Here is a 17,217-nt window from a genome sequence, read left to right on the forward strand (position 1 = left end):
GAGTTGTACTCTCTGACTCCTTTTCAGGCTCATTACAGGGCCAGAACTATGTTGTCTTTGGACAGTGACACGGGAGGTAGACCGTGTTTTCCCGTAGAGAGCACGGATAGGCTACTTAAGGCCATTAGGGAAACTATGGGCCTAAAGGAAGAGAAAGCGGCCAAGTCTCTGGAAGACATCATGTTTGGAGGATTAGAGGAGAAGAAAAAACGAAACTTTCCAGTCAACGCCAAGGTCCAGGGCCTCATTAATAGAGAATGGAAGAGGCCAGAGAAATCTGGTGCTCTGCCCTCATCCTCAAAAAGGAGGTATCCCATTGAAGAGAAGGATGCAGAGCTGTGGGACAAATTCCCTAGAATTGATGGAGCTGTATCTAGGTCATCTAAGAGGTCAGCGCTTCCCTTAGACTCTGGGGTACTCGGAGACCCATTAGATAAGACGGCGGATACTTATCTAAGACACACATGGGAAGCGACAGCAGGAGGACTGAACTTGTACTGCATGCTCCCAAATGGTTTGGCTACAGCAGCTGGAGGAGCAGCTTAAGTCCAAGGTGTCGAGAGAGAGAATCCTGTCAGACATGTCTCTATTACACGGATCCGCAGTATTCCTAGCGGATACATCTGCCGACTCTGAGACAGGTGGCCAGGTCTGCGGGTCTATCGAACGCGGCAAGGCTGACCTTTATGGCTCAACAAGGGCTGTCCCGGGGATCTGCAGTCAAAGAACAAGCTATATTCCTTATCGTGTGAAGCCCAGTTTTTTTATTCGGGGGGAAAAAAACTGGATGACATCCTAGAGAAAGCGGATGACCGGAAGAAGGGCTTTCCCAGGTCCTCAGGGGAGCAGAGAAGATCTTCTTTTTGGAGGAGAAAATTCAATAGAGGACGTCCTTCGGGAGAGAGAATTGGGGGAATAGGGGGGAAAAAGGAGTCCGGATTCATGTTCAGCGATCCCTCTTCCTCCTCCAAGAAGTCCTCACAATGACGCCAGAACAGCGGCTTTCACTCTTTGTTCGGGCTTGGGAGAACATCTCCTCCAGCACCTGGGTCCTGAATATAGTGCTGGAAGGCCTGAGGTTATAGTTCTACCATCTGCCATGTCAGAAATTTGTAATGGCCCCCATCAGAAAATCGACAGGAGAACAGCTTGCCCTAGAGACTGAGATTCTGGGCCTGGTGGACAAACAAGTCTTGGGCGAGGTTCCGGGCAAACAGGATGCAGATTTTATTTCCCCCCCCCCCCCCCCCTTTTTGATAAAGAAGCCGGATGGCTCATTCAGGACCATAATAAATCTGAGGTCTCAAACGCTGGATGAAAAATCATACCTTCAAGGTGGAGTCAGTGAGTGCAGCCATAAAACTTCTCCATCACAATTGTTTTATGGTGGTACTTGACTTAAAGGATGCGTACTATCACATTCTGATCCATCCAGACCATCAGAAATACCTGAGGATAGCCCTATACATCCAAGGCGAAGTCAGACATTTTCAGTTCCGAGCTCTTGCCTTTGGGCTGTCAATAGCCCCAAGAGTAGTCACCAGAGTGATAGCCGAGATGACTACCACCTTCTGTATCGAGAACACGGTTATCGTTCCTTATCTGGACGACTTTGATAGCTATCAGTAGGAAGATCAGAGGAACACTGTAATGCACAGTTGAAAGAGGTGTTGGTGACCTTACAAGAACTGGGCTGGATGGTGAACTCTCAAAAAATCAAGGCTACAACCCCTAAGGGTACAGACCTTCTTGGGCCGCCTTGTCCTGAACTCCGAGCTGCAGGCTTGTTTCTTGCCCAAAGACAAGGTAGAGAAGGTGGTAAACCTAACCTCGGCAGCCATAGAACTTCCACAGATGACCCTGAGTAAAACAATGTCCCTGTTGGGAACCTTAACGTCCTGTATCCCAGCAGTCAAATGGGCCCAATTCCATACCAGGCAGCTCCAGTGGGAGATACTGTCAGCACAAAGATCGCTAAAAGGACGTTTAGAAAGAAGGTTAGATCTTTTGAGAGACTCCCTCAGATGGTGGACAGACGGGGTGAATTTGACATCAGGAGTTCCATGGGAAAGGCCAGTAAGCGACGTAATCATGCCATCGCGAGCATCTCAGGGTGGGGGAGGGCACGCTTGAGAGGTCAGGCAGTTCAGGTGTCTTCGGCGCCTCAGGAGCTGAAGTCTTCATCAAATCTAAAAGAATTGTGGGTGGTAAAAAGGGCTCTAGGAAGCTTTCTCCCTCTCCTCTTGGGTCACGACATCCGTATTATGTCAGACAACCGAGCCACGGTGGCATACATCAATCACCAGAGGGGAACAAGGTCCTACACTCTAATGGTAGCAGCCAACAAAATTTTCCGGGTGGTAGAACATCTTTCCCCTTAGTGCACAACACATAAGGGGGGCAGAGAGCATCAAGGCAGACTTCCTAAGCCGCAACAGACTAAAGCAGGGGGAATGGGCCCTAAACCCCAGAATGTTCCAGATAGTCTATCTATGGGGAGTGCCGGAAAGAGATCTGTTTGCCAACAAAAACAGGAAGGTAAAGTTCTGTTCTCTAAACCCAAGAGAACTCCTTTTCAATAGACTCACTACAGATTCCATGGAACTTCAAGATTGCTTACGCATTTCCTCCAGTAGCCATGATTCCAGAGCTAGTGAGGAAAATCGGAGAGGATCAGAGTGATTACAATTGCCCCCTTCTGGCCAAAAAGACCTTGGTTTTTCCTTTAAGGGCAATGTCTCTATCAGATCCATGGATCCTGGCGGAGATTCAAGACCACCTCAGTCAGGGGCCAGTAGCAGGGGGTTTCCACCTTGCTGAAGAGTAGGAAACCCATAACTGCAAAGATCTACTGCAAAACATGGAGAAAATTCCTGGAATTTTTAGGAAAGCCATTAGGTCAAAAATCTCCAATCGGTCCCATCTTAGACTTCCTGCAGGAGGGGTTTGAAACGGGGTTAGCTTACTAGTACCCTTAAGGTCCAGGTGTCTTCCTTGGGTGCATTGTACAGCTGTAACCTTGCTGCTAATACATGAGTGGTAAGGTTTATAAAATTCTGTGATAGATTCAGACCTGTCCCAATCCCGAAGTTTTCCCCATGGGATCTGAACTTGGTGTTAGAGGCTCTGTTAGAGGCTCTCACCAAAGAGCCGTTTGAACCCATACATGAGTTGTCAGTGAAATATCTTACCCAAAAGACAATCATATTGATGGCTCTAACATCAGCTCGTAGGGTGATTGACTTGCAAACCCTTTCTATAAATCCTCCTTATACGCAAATATGAGGATAGGGTTGTGTTTAAACTTGATCCAGCTTATCTTCCCAAGGTAGCATCAAAGCTTCATCGAAGTCAGGAGATTGTCCTACCCTCCTTCTGTAATAACCCTAAGTATCCAGGGGAGAGGAAGTACTAGACAGTGGAGGAAGCCCCAGTCCCTATTCATAGCCTTCCAAGGTAATAGGAAGGGTTATGGGTTGTCGAAGGGTACCATTGCCAGGTGGATTAGGCAGGCTATTAGTGTAGCTTACTCTGCTAGTGGAGCTCTGATCCCTGATGGCATCAAGGCTCACTCCACTAGACCCGTGGCGACCTCCTGGGCAGGAAAGGCGGAGGTATCAATTGATCAAATCTGTAAGGCCACTACCCGGTCCTCACCATCCACCTTCTTTAGACTCTATGGATTGGCTCTATCCTTCTCTGCTGGCTTCTCTCAGGTGTGCTGTCATGGGTGAAGGGAAAACTCCAAGGTTAATTACTGATAGCTGTTTTTTCCAGAACCCATGATGGCACCTGTATATTTCGCCCCCTTGTTCACCATATGGTTGTGCACTATAGTTGGGTGTTTTTATGATGTGGTGTTGGTTATATGTGTAATTAACCAGGAGGTCCACTCATGCTCTCTAACCAACTGAAGCGGGGGAGAGGTAACTTCTTTTTTTTTTTTTTTTTTTTTTTTTTTCTCTCTCAGTAGGTTCCTGTCCTGGCCAGGCAGTTCCCTCATTCAGGTGTGATGTCATGGGTTGTGGAAAAACCGGCATTTCTCTTTAGCAGCGGGCACAGTTACAGCCGCAGCCGCCGGCTTCTGCTTCCTCTGACCCGCTGCTCCGCCACTCCCTCTCCCCCGCCAGCTTCTGAGACAATGACTTGTGTATAAGCCGATGGGGGCGTTTTCTGCACAAAAGTACTGAATAACTCTGCTTATACACGAGTATATACTGTATGTACACAGTGACTGCAAAAGCAGAATAGTGAGTGCAGCTCTGGAGTATAATACAGGATGTAACTCAGGATTAGTAATGTAATGTATGTACACAGTGACTGCACCAGCAGAATAGTGAGTGCAGCTCTGGAGTATAATACAGGATGTAACTCAGGATCAGTAATGTAATGTATGTACACAGTGACTGCACCAGCAGAATAGTGAGTGCAGCTCTGGAGTATAATACAGGATGTAACTCAGGATCAGTAATGTATGTACACAGTGACTGCACCAGCAGAATAGTGAGTGCAGCGCTGGGGTATAATACAGGAGGTAACTCAGGATCAGTAATGTATGTACACAGTGACTGTATCAGCAGAATAGTGGGTGCAGCTCTGGAGTATAATACAGCATCTAACTCAGTGCAGCTCTGGAGTATAATACAGGATGTAACTCAGGATCAGTAATGTATGTACACAGTGACTGCACCAGCAGTATAGTGAGTGCAGCTCTGGCGTATAATACAGGATGTAACGCAGGATCAGTAATGTATGTACACAGTGACTGCACCAGCAGAATAGTGAATGCAGCTCTGGAGTATAATACAGGGTGTAACTCAGGATCAGTAATGTAATGTATGTACACAGCGACTGCACCAGCAGAATAGTGAGTGCAGCTCTGGAGTATAATACAGGAGGTAACTCAGGATCAGTAATGTATGTACACAGTGACTGCACCAGCAGTATAGTGAGTGCAGCTCTGGCATATAATACAGGATGTAACTCAGGATCAGTAATGTAATGTATGTACACAGTGACTGCACCAGCAGAATAGTGAGTGCAGCACTGGGGTATAATACAGGATGTAACTCAGGATCAGTAATGTATGTACACAGTGACTGCACCAGCAGAATAGTGAGTGCAGCTCTGGAGTGAACAGCGGACATATTGTAATTTCAGAGACAACATATAGCAGTAGATTTGTGCAAATGCGCCTATAGGTTTGGAAGGTTTTCAGCTGATCGCTATTACTAATGTTTTGGTCCTGAAGTTTCCTTAATTCTTTCTTAGTTTTTTAACCTTTTCTTCATTTTTCCAGGTTAATCTCCTTCCAGGAGTTTGTGGCGTTCGAGTCGGTCCTCTGTGCTCCGGATGCTTTATTTATGGTGGCTTTTCAACTCTTTGACAAAACGGGGAAAGGAGAAGTAACTTTTGGTAAATTATTTTTTTTCATTATATGTACCTAATTTACTGTCCCATAAAACGAGTGTGATAGGATGGAGAGGAAGAATGAATGGGGAATGGGATGTAAAAGCCACAAAAGGCAGTCTACTGTATAGATCTTCATGTGGAGACTCGACTTGCTTGGATTACCATTATTTCCATAGACTGGCCCTACTACAAGCCTCCTCCTGGACAAGCAGGAAACCAGGAGACTGGGGAGGGGTACACTCCTGAAGAGCAAATCTGCATTGCTGACCCCCTTTCCACCCCTCTAGGACATCTGTAGGTTTATTCGATAACACCTGATAATGTTAATCCTTTATTGGCCACTTTAAGAGAAAAAAAACAGGAATATTTAAAGGCTATTAAATCTTTTCACTGAATGTCTTTTTTTGTGGGGGTGATGGGGGGTCTTTACTTCCTCAATGGAAAGTTAAGCAACTTTCTAAATAGTTTTCATTAAAACTTTTCTACCAATTTGTTGCTGCAGCAAGTCCTTTATTTAGCCAAGTGATCTGCAAGAATGTTAAAAATCCTTTAGAGCATTTGGGTTTTTTTTTTTTCTGCTTTCCCCTCTCTTTGTGTTAGAGATTGCAGCAAGAATGGGTTTTACATAAATATCCATAATTTGGAGGGGGGGGGAGATCCTCTACAGTCTCGGGACAGTCAGAAAAAAAAAACATCTGGAGGAAAGCATTTGAAGAAGGAACTGGGTACAGAGGAGAAGCTCTGCTGATGAGGTTATATAGACAGCAGCACCCTGTATACACACAGACCTCACATCCAGCCTGTATTACTGGGGTGGACACTCCCATGAAAAAAAAATCTGAAAACTGCATATCTGGGGTTCTGAAAATGAGTATACATTTCAGACAAAATATTGACTGTCATTTTATTGGTGACATTTTATTAACTAGTTAACCAATGACATAAGTAACAATCGTTTTTTTTCTCTTAAGTGCCTATGGCCTGATATTTATTTATTTATTTTTTTATCAATATGTCCATTGGCCATAAAAGCATGATTTGTCCACATTTGTGCATTGTGCTGTTTTTAAAAATGTATGCTTCTGTTGACCTAAATAACTGAGGCATCATGTTTATTTTGCTAGATTTGATTGGAGATGTGGGTTTATAAAGCCTTGAGTTGACACGTCTGCCTACAAAACTGAACCAAGTGAAAAGGCAAAATCAAATAAAATGAGAAGGAAATCTGCCTCTGGAATGTTCACCTTGTCTGCGTTATGCCAAATAGCAGCATAAAGAAACCTTAATGTCACGTCTAATAGGACCTGACGTAGAAATGCCTGGCGGGACACACAGAATGGTCCTATGACAATAAGCAGACAGGGACACACAGTGATTGGCTGTAATCCGGTGGCGAAACGCGTGTTTAACCACTTCTAGACTGCCCATAGATTATAACTGTCCGGGCGATCCGTGTTATACTCTGCATAGTAGAGGAGCCGAAATTGTGCAGCCGCAATAGTGGGTCAGACACAGCCAGACTCCCCATACAGATGGTGGAGGTGTTCGTTAAAGTCTCTGCCTTCCTGATCCCTGTATTTTCAGCAATGTGAAGCGCTTCCTCCTCCAGACCCAGCACTCGTGATCGCTGGGTGTAGTTAGGTAGCAGCAGCTGCTGGATCCTAGAAGACCCAGTCAGCTGTGCTGAGCAGCCAGGAAGATGAAATTCCCCCTGTAACTGGGTTAATAGATCTGGGACATTATAGATTTGTTTGGCTCTGTCTCATACTACAAACTTAATGCAAAGAAAACTAACGTCTTATCACTTTTTATTTCAGCTTCCATTAAACAGCAATTAAGAGACAAGTATCCCTTTAACTGGGACAGTGCTAAGATCCCATATTTAGGAATTTGGCTTACAGGTAACCCCACACATATTAGTGAGACAAATATAGATCATCTTTTGCAGTCTCTCGACCTTAAGTTGAGGGAACTGTCAAAAACCCCGGTCACATGGATGGGTAAAATAGTGTTATACAAAATGTTTTGCCTTCCTAAAGTCCTGTTCCTATATAGGAATGTCCCTCTGCCCATATCCATACAATCCATACAAAAATGAACCCACCAGATGAATAAGTTTATTTGGAATAACCGGAAACCTAGAGTGAAGAAACGTACATTACTCAAATCTAAAGAAAATGGGGGAATAGCTCTTCCAGATCTGGAGGCATACTATTTTGCCACTGTGACTGAATTAACAAAAAGTTGGTTCACGGAACAGACTGAACTGAAATGGCAAAAAATTGAAAGGGATATGATGCCCAACAGGGAACCAATTTTGTTTATATCATACTTTCTTTTGCACAGAAAAGAGATTGTGAATATAGATAATCCAATACTCAGAGCCTCTATGTTGTGTTGGTCACACTTGTGTAAAGGAAAATCTAATGTTTCCCCTTTTTCAACTGAAAAATTGAGACTCCCCTTTTTGTCTCCTGTCAGGACTTCCTTAACCGGTTCCCGACCTGTGACACAGCGTATGCGTCATGAAAGTCGGTGCCAATCCGACCTATGACGCATACCCTGTGTCATGAATTCAAAGCCCCCCTGCGGGTCGGGTGACCGGGGTCAATGAAAGGTCACCTGACCCGCAGATACAGGGGGCTTTGTAATTCACCACTGGGGGCGTGGCTTCGCCCCCACGTGGCTACGATCGCTCTGATTGGCTGTTAAAAGTGAAACAGCCAATCAGAGCGATAGTAATATTTCATCAATGAAAATTGATGAAATATTACAATCCAGCCATGGCCGATGCTGCAGTAGCATCGGACATGGCTGGAGACACCGATTTGACCCCCCCCCACCGGCGATCGCCCCCCCTGCCACTGAATGACAGCGGCGATCTGCCGCCGCTGTCATCATCTGCCCCCCCTCCCATTCCCTCCACTCCCCGCCAGCTTCCGATCCCCCCCTCACCCACTCTCACCGCCCCCGGCACCTTCCAAGTCCCCCCGTCGCTCCCGGTGTCCGGCGGGTCCGGTTCATGTGCGCCGCCATTTTAGAAAATGGCGGGCGCATGCGCAGTGCGCCCGCCCGAATCTGCCGGCTGCAGATTCCATTATTTCATTTTGATCACTCTCAGAGTGATCAAAATGAAATAAAAAGTAAATGAACCCCCCAATTATCACCCCCATAGGTAGGCAGAACTAATAAAATAAAGAAAATATTTTTATTTTTATTTTTCTATCAGGGTTAGGGTTAGGGTTGGAAAGAGGGTTAGGGTTAGGGTTGGAAAGAGGGTTAGGGTTAGGGTTGGAAAGAGGGTTAGGGTTGGAAAGAGGGTTAGGGTTAGGGTTGGAAAGAGGGTTAGGGTTAGGGTTGGAAAGAGGGTTAGGGTTGGAAAGAGGGTTAGGGTTGGAAAGAGGGTTAGGGTTGGAAAGAGGGTTAGGGTTGGAAAGAGGGTTAGGGTTGGAAAGAGGGTTAGGGTTAGGGTTGGAAAGAGGGTTAGGGTTGGAAAGAGGGTTAGGGTTGGAATTAGGGTTAGGGTTGGAAAGAGGGTTAGGGTTGGAAAGAGGGCTAGGGTTGGAAAGAGGGCTAGGGTTGGAAAGAGGGCTAGGGTTGGAAAGAGGGCTAGGGTTGGAAAGAGGGCTAGGGTTGGAAAGAGGGCTAGGGTTGAAAAGAGGGATAGGGTTGAAAAGAGGGATAGGGTTGAAAAGAGGGTTAGGGTTTGAATTAGGGTTAGGCTTGTGGTTAGTGTTGGGGTTAGGGGTGTGTTGGGGTTAGGGTTAGGGTTGGGATTAGGGGTGTGTTGGGGTTAGGGTTGGAGTTAGAATTGAGGGGTTTCCACTGTTTAGCCACATCAGGGGGTCTCCAAACGCGACATGGTGCAACCTTTGATTCCAGCCAATTTTGCGTTCAAAAAGTCAAATGGTGCTCACTCCCTTCCAAGCCCCGACGTGTGCCCAAACAGTGGTTTACCCCCACATATGGGGTATCAGCGTACTCAGGAAAAATTGCACAACAACTTTTGGGGTCTAATTTCTCCTGTTACCCTTGGGAAAATAAAAAATTGGGGGCTAGAAAATTATTTTTGTGGAAAAAAAATGTTTTTTTCATTTTCATGTCTCTGCATTATAAACTTCTGTGCAGCACTTGGGGGTTGAAAGTGCTCACCATACATCTACATAAGTTCCTTGGAAGGTCTAGTTTCCAAAATGGGGTCACTTGTGGGGGGTTTCCACTGTTTAGGCACATCAGGGGCTCTGCAAACGTAATGACGACTGCAGACTATTCCATCAAAGTCTGCATTTCAAAACGTCACTACTTCCATTCCGAGCCCTGACGTGTGCCCAAACAATGGTTCCCCCACACATATGGGGTATCAGCGTACTCAGGACAAACTGGACAACAACTTTTGGGGTCCAATTTATCCTGTTACCCTTGTGAAAAAAAAAATTGCGGGCTAAAAATCATTTTTTTTGAGGGAAAAAAATGATTTTTTATTTTCACGACTCTGCGTTATAAACTTCTGTGAAGCACTTGGGGGTTCAAGGTGCTCACCATACATCTAGATAAGTTCCCTGGGGGGTCTAGTTTCCAAAATGGGGTCAACTGTGGGAGGTTTCTACTGTTTAGGCACACAGGGGCTCAGCAAATGTAACATGACGCCCGCAGACCATTCCATCAAAGTCAGCATTTCAAAATGTCACTACTTCCCTGCTGAGACCCAACGTGTGCCCAAACAGTGGTTTCCCCCCACATATGGGGTACCAGCGTACTCAGGACAAACTGGACAACAACTTTTGGGGTCCAATTTCTCCTGTGACCCTTGTGAAAATAAAAAATTGCGAGCTAAAAATTCATTTTTTGAGGAAAAAAAAAGATTTTTTATATTCATGGCTCTGCGTTACAATCTTCTGTGAAGCACTTCGGGGTTCAAGGTGCTCACCACACATCTAGGCAAGTTCCTTATGGGGTCTAGTTTCCAAAATGGGGTCACTTGTGGGGGGTTTCCACAGTTTAGGAACATCAAGGGCTCTGCAAATGTAACATGATGCCCGCAGACCATTCCATTAAAGTCAGCATACCAAAACGTCACTACTTCCCTTCCGAGCCCTGACGTGTGCCCATACAGTGGTCATCCCCCACATATGGGGTATCAGCGTACTCAGGACAAACTAGACAACAACTTTTGGGGTCCAATTTCTCCTGTTACCCTTGTGAAAAAAAAAATTGCGGGCTAAAAATCATTTTTTTTTAGGGAAAAAAATGATTTTTTATTTTCACGGCTCTGCGTTACAATCTTCTGTGAAGCACTTGGGGGTTCAAAGTGCTCACTATGCATCAGATAAGTTCCTTGGGGGGTCTTGTTTCCAAAATGGGGTCCCTTGTGGGGGGTTTCTACTGTTTAGGCACACAGGGGCTCAGCAAATGTAACATGATGCCCGCAGACTATTCCATCAAAGTCAGCATTTCAAAATGTCACTACTTCCCTTCCGAGCCCCGACGTGTGCCCAAACAGTGGTCTCCCCCCACATATGGGGTACCAGCGTACTCAGGACAAACTGGAAAACAACTTTTGGGGTCCAATTTATCCTGGTACCCTTGTGAAAATAAAAAATTGCAGACTAAAAAATTTTTTTTTAGGAAAAAAAAAGATTTTTTATTTTCACTGCTCTGGCATTATAAACTTCTGTGAATCACCTGGGGGTTCAAAGTGCTCACTATGCATCTAGATAAGTTCCTTAGGGGGTCTAGTTTCCAAAATGGGGTCATTTGTGGGGGAGCTCCAAAGTTTAGGCACACAGGGGATCTCCAAACACGACATGGTGTCCGCTAACGATTGGAGCCAATTTTCATTTCAAAAAGTCAAATGGCGCTCATTCCCTTCTGCGCCCTGCCGTGCACCCAAACAGTGCCCCCCCCCCACATATGGGGTACCAGCGTACTCAGGACAATCTGGACAACAACTTTTGTGGTCCAATTTCTCCTGTTACCCTTGTGAAAATAAAAAATAGCGTGCTAAAAAATCATTTTTGAGGAAAAAAAAATGATTTTTTATTTTCACTGCTCTATGTTATAAACTTTTGTGAGGCACTTGGGGGTTCAAAGTGCTCACTACACATCTAGATAAGTTCCTTAAGGGGTCTAGTTACCAAAATGGTGTCACTTGTGGGGGAGCTCCAATGTTTAGGCACACAGGGGCTCTCCAAACGCGACATGGTGTCCGATAACGATTGGAGCTAATTTTCCATTCAAAAAGTCAAATGGCGCTCCTTCCCTTCCGGGCCCTGCCCTGCACCCAAACAGTGGTTTATGACCACATATGAGGTATTGGTGTGCTCAGGAGAAATTGCCCAACAAATTTTAGGATCCATTTTATCCTGTTGCCCATGTGAAAATGAAAAAACTGAGGCTAAAAGATAATTTTTGTGAAAAAAAAGTACTTTTTTTTTTTTACAGATCAATTTGAGAAGCACCTGGGGGTTCAAAGTGATCACTATGCATCTAGATAAGTTCCTTGGGGGGTCTAGTTTCCAAAATGGGGTCACTTGTGGGGGAGCTCCAGTGTTTAGGCACACAGCGACTCTCCAAACGCGACATGGCAACCGCTAAATATTCCAGCATATTTTCCATTCAAAAAGTCAAATGGTGCTCCTTCCCTTCTGAGCCCTGCCGTACGCCCAAACAGTGGTTTATGACCACATATGAGGTATCGGTGTACTCAGGAGAAATTGCCCAACAAATTTTAGGATCCATTTTATCCTGTTGCCCATGTGAAAATGAAAAAATTGATGCTGAAAGGAAATTTGTGTTGGAAAAATTAAAATGTCCATTTTTTCCTTCCACATTGCCTTAGCTGTTGTGAAACACCTGAAGGGTTAATAATCTTCTTGAATGTGGTTTTGAGTAGCTTGAGGGGTGCAGTTTTTAGAATGGTGTCACTTTTGGGTATTTTCTGCCATATAGACCCCTCAAAGTGACTTCAAATGTGAGGTGGTCCCTAAAAAAATGGTTTTGTAAATTTTGTTGTAAAAATGAGAAATCGCTGGTCAACTTTTAACCCTTATAACTTCCTAACAAAAAAATATTTTGCTTCCAAAATTGTGCTGATGTAAAGTAGACATGTGGGAAATGTTATTTAGTAACTATTTTGTGTCACATAACTCTCTAGTTTAACAGAATAAAAATTCAAAATTTGAAAATTGCGAAATTTTCAAAATTTTCGCCAAATTTCTGATTTTTTCACAAATAAACGCAAAAATTATCGACCTAAATTTACCACTAACATGAAGCCCAATATGTCACGAAAAAACAATCTCAGAATCGCTAGGATGCGTTGAAGCGTTCCAGAGTTATTACCTCATAAAGGGACACTGGTCAGAATTGCAAAAAATGGCTAGGTCATTAAGGTCAAAATAGGCTGGGTCATGAAGGGGTTAAGACCTATGTTCGACAGTTGGGCAAAGTTTCCAATCACTTTTGTGGATGACTTGCTGGATAACAACAGAGTCATGCCCTTTGAGCTGGTTAAGACCAGATTTGGAATTCCTAATACGGAATACATGAAATATCTTTTGCTCAAGGAGGAATACAATAAATATAAGAAATACTTCTGCAGAGTGGTTTTGATTAACCACACGATTTATAATTTTTTATTTAGCATGTCCCCCAGACATGGGAGCTATCTCAGACCTCTGTATAACAGCTTGACTGGCAAGGACACCTTCACTAATGAGGGATGCTTTGAGAAATGGGAAACCACTCTGCAGAGACAGATATATATCCCTCAATGGACTTCATCTCTTAAAATTGCGGTTAAATCTACGAGGTGCATGAACATACTTGAAACACACTACAAGTTAGTTCACAGATATTACCTCACCCCAAATAGACTCAGGCACTTTGGAGGGGGGGTTCTGGAACGTGTTGGCGTGGTTGTGGATCTCAAGCAGATTTACTTCACGTCTTTTGGGGATGTCCTATATTGAAGCTATATTGGCTTAAAGTTTTTGACTTACTTTCACTCATATGTAATTGGCGTATTCAGCCACAGCCTGCTTTAGCTTTGCTGCTCATAGACATACACAGACTTAAAAAGGAAAAGTTCCTGGCCGCTCACATTCTTATGTCCGCAGCTTTCCTAATAGCGAAAGGTTGGAACAGTAAGCAACCTCCAGATATTGTCACGCTTATTATGCTGGTAGATAAACACTGTGTTTGAGAGGATTCACTACATTAACAATATATCAATAAAGTTATTTGATGAAAGGTGGTATAGATGGGTGGAACTCAAGCCCAAAATAGAAGATTTCATATCCTGAACTTTTATTTTCTTTTTTTTTTTTTTATTCATGATGTGCCTAAATTTCATATATCTAGGTGCCTAGTGTACTTTTGTAAAGGTTCTTTATTTTTCTTCCTTTTTTTTTTTTTTTGTTTTGTATTATGTTTGTTTACCGCACTTATTTCAAGTGTTGATAAGATTGTAATGTCATTACACTGTGATGTATTGCTTTACATCACTCAAAATTCATTTGGATGTGATTGTATAAATGTATGCCTTACATTTTTGCTTATTACTCTGAAAACCTCAATAAAAATATTGTTTAAGAAATTATCAGGAAATATTTTTATTAATAAAAGCTGCAGCTAATCCAAATCACTGTTGGCTATAGCCCTTCTCTAGTCGGTGGGGAAAAAAAAAGTAAACCTTTTAATTTGCTCCCCTTTTTCGTATTTCAGTGGCTAGTGGTCATAAAAATAAGAGGTATGTATTCTCTTTATTGTCTCACCGCTGTCAGTAAAATAATAAAAAGGAAAAAAAAAACAACAAATGATTATATAAATTTAGACCAAACAAGTCATTAACTTTTACAGCTTTTTTTTTTTTTTTTTTTTTTTTTTTTACGCCAAAATTTTTTTATAGAAAAAAATGCCTGGTTGAGAGTAAGAGTAAATGACAATGGACTGTCTAATACAGCACAGGTCCTACGGAGCAAAGAGACACTTGTTATAACCTCTCTTGTCTCTGAAAGATGAGGATGATCCCCCCTATTTTATTTCAGAATTCCCTAATGGGGTGAAAGACAATGGGTTCTGTAAACTTTGTAAAGTGGAAAGTCTGTAGCCTGATCATATAAATAGTTAATACTGAGAAAATGTATGCTTTTTAATGGGTGATATAATTGGGTCAACTCCTATAAGGTCACACGAATCTTTGTAGAGTGGGGTCACCTCCTCATGACCTCCCTCTACTGTTCATGGCAGTAAGTCCCATCCATGCCCCCCCCCCCCCAAAACTGCTCTTATTTTAGAGCCCTTAGCAGGCGTCTTGGCAGACCATTTGTAGTCTCCAGTGACGTGAGAAGGGGAAACAGAAACTCTTCTTCATGTTATCTCCTTCATCCCATCAGACCTATGGCCCCTTATAGTCTCAAACCACCTAAGAAAGGGAAACAGGGACTTTTCTTCATGTTATCACGCCTTACCCATCATAACCTGTCACAGACCTATGGTCCCTTATAGTCTCAAGCCATCCAAAAGGGGATATGGGGACTTCAAGTTATCACCTTCTACCCATCACAGACCTATGGTCCCTTATAGTTTCAAGCCATCCAAAAGGGGGATATAGGGACTTTTCTTCATGTTATCACCTTCTACCCATCACAGACCTGTCCTGTCTCCTTAGTTTCATGCCATCCAAAAAGGGTTTATAGGGATTTTTCTTCATGTTATCACCTTCTACCCATCACAGACCTGTCCTGTCTCCTTAGTTTCATGCCATCCAAAAAGGGTTTATAGGGATTTTTCTTCATGTTATCACCTTCTACCCATCACAGACCTGTCCTGTCTCCTTAGTTTCATGCCATCCAAAAAGGGTTTATAGGGATTTTTCTTCATGTTATCACCTTCTACCCATCACAGACCTATGGTTCCTTATAGTCTCAAGCCATCCAAAAAGGGGATATAGGGACTTTTTTTTTTTTTTTTTTTTTCAGGTTATCACCTCCTACCCATCACAGCCTCTGGACCTTTACAACCTCCGTAGGGATACAGGAACTTTTTTTCAAGTTATCACCCTTCTCACCAATTTGAGTGTGTTTTCTGATTGGCACATATGGGAAGGGGGTTATTTATTTTTTTCTTTCAAACTCGCCCCTCTGCTCCTTTTCAGGCCATTGTGTTGATGTTCAGTAGAGACCCTTATTTTGGCAGTAGTAATACCAAGGGAGATTGTCTAGGGGTCTTGTCCACTTTAAGTAACCCTGACTTGAGGTTTACAGTTTGCGAACATTAAAAATCGATGTATTTTTATGTTTCTAAGGCACAAAGTATGTGACTCGGCGAAGGCGTTTAGACATCAGTAATTGTCTCTATGGGTTCGGCTGTGCTTTTTGCTAAGAACTTTGTGTAGGAAACCTCTGAAAACAGCTTCACGTACGTGTCTAATTCTCTCCAGTCAGTGTCAAGCCGCGGAGAGATGTGTCACACTGAATAGAACAACACTGGGGCAATTTCCTTAGCAGTATACAAAAGTGATCTTCCCACACAAAATTCAATAATAATAATAAAAAAAAAAGCCTTAGGAATTGTGTCAAGTGCAGCGCTCATGTAAATAAGATCTACTAATTGTCCTCAGCTTCTTTCAAATCAGATTTTTTTTTTTTTTTTTTTTTTTTAAATAATAAAAATATAAAATAAAAAAAACCCGGGGATGTGAATATATCTGAATTTTATCTAATGGAATATTGGAACATTTCCTATATGTATAAATTAACAGCAAAGGAAATTTTGGTTAGAGCAAAAGCAGATCGCTATTTTTCGAATCTACTTGGTGCATATATTCCCCACTGTTATCTACATCTCTACTTGGCAGTCAGTGAATGGAAACTTTTATGACTTAAATGGTCACCGTTATTAATAAATCAATAGCTCAAGCGAATGAAGAAACTTGGTAATATCTTATGCTCCTTTCTACACTTAGGAGCCATTTTACGTTCTTCTTCCCCTGCTTCCTGAACTCTGAAAATTAGCTAAAAATCAGTCTTGGAATGAAGCAAGAGGGATTGCCTGCTCACTGAGGGTTAAGATTACAGCAGTCTAAGGAGAGATGAAGGGGAGCAGGGTAAGATAGTGGGACACACAAACCGTACTGCAACTTTCTAGTAAGTGTTTCTCACCACAGTGCTGGATTCATAACTACACTGTTCAGTAGTGCTATATATAAAATTATCCATGCTGCTTTTCATCATATGCTACATAGACAGGAGAGCAGGAAACCCTCATGTCACAGTGTGCTGTGTATGGGAGACTTCATAGCAGCTAGATTTTATACCAAGTAGCTCAGAGATGAGTGAAAATTGGAGTCATTTAAGGGGAAAACTGATGCCGACTACAAGTCATATAATGGTTAGGAATATTGGTATTCCTAACATACACATATGACAACTTATTTTGAAAAAACAGGTATAGTGTCTTGCAAAAATAGTCAACCCCCTTGGCAGGTTTTGTGTTTTGCTACCTCCATAACCTGCAATTTCATAGTTTGCCTTTATTTATTCTTTTGAAGATTTGCATCAGGTCATATAAAGCACATGCCTACAACTATGAACATTTTGTTTTCTTTTTTGTATTGTGAAGCAAACAACAAATATGACAAAATAACTGAAAACTAAAGTGTGCTCAACTATTCCCCCCCCCCTAAAGTCAGTACTTTGTAGAGACACCTTTTTTTTAGGCAATTACAGCTGCCACTTTGGATAAGTCTCTATGAACTGTCCGCATCTTACCACTGAGATTTTTGCCTGTTCCTCAAGGTAAAAC

At 42.9% G+C, this 17,217-nt stretch overlaps 1 protein-coding gene across 2 annotated transcripts in view; it reads left to right on the forward strand.

Moving 5' to 3' along the window:
* SLC25A13 (solute carrier family 25 member 13) overlaps positions 1–17,217 on the forward strand; it is a 125,394-nt gene that overhangs the window by 34,357 nt on the left and 73,820 nt on the right. For both annotated transcript variants that reach the window (XM_073582087.1, XM_073582088.1), the window contains exon 4: positions 5,300–5,415. In XM_073582087.1, the coding sequence (XP_073438188.1) occupies positions 5,300–5,415 (116 nt within the window). The remainder of the gene's footprint in view (positions 1–5,299; positions 5,416–17,217) is intronic.

This window comes from Dendrobates tinctorius, unplaced genomic scaffold (genome assembly GCF_039654945.1).
Source record: "Dendrobates tinctorius isolate UK_male_01 unplaced genomic scaffold, ASM3965494v1 ptg000070l, whole genome shotgun sequence".
NCBI lineage: Eukaryota > Metazoa > Chordata > Amphibia > Anura > Dendrobatidae > Dendrobates > Dendrobates tinctorius.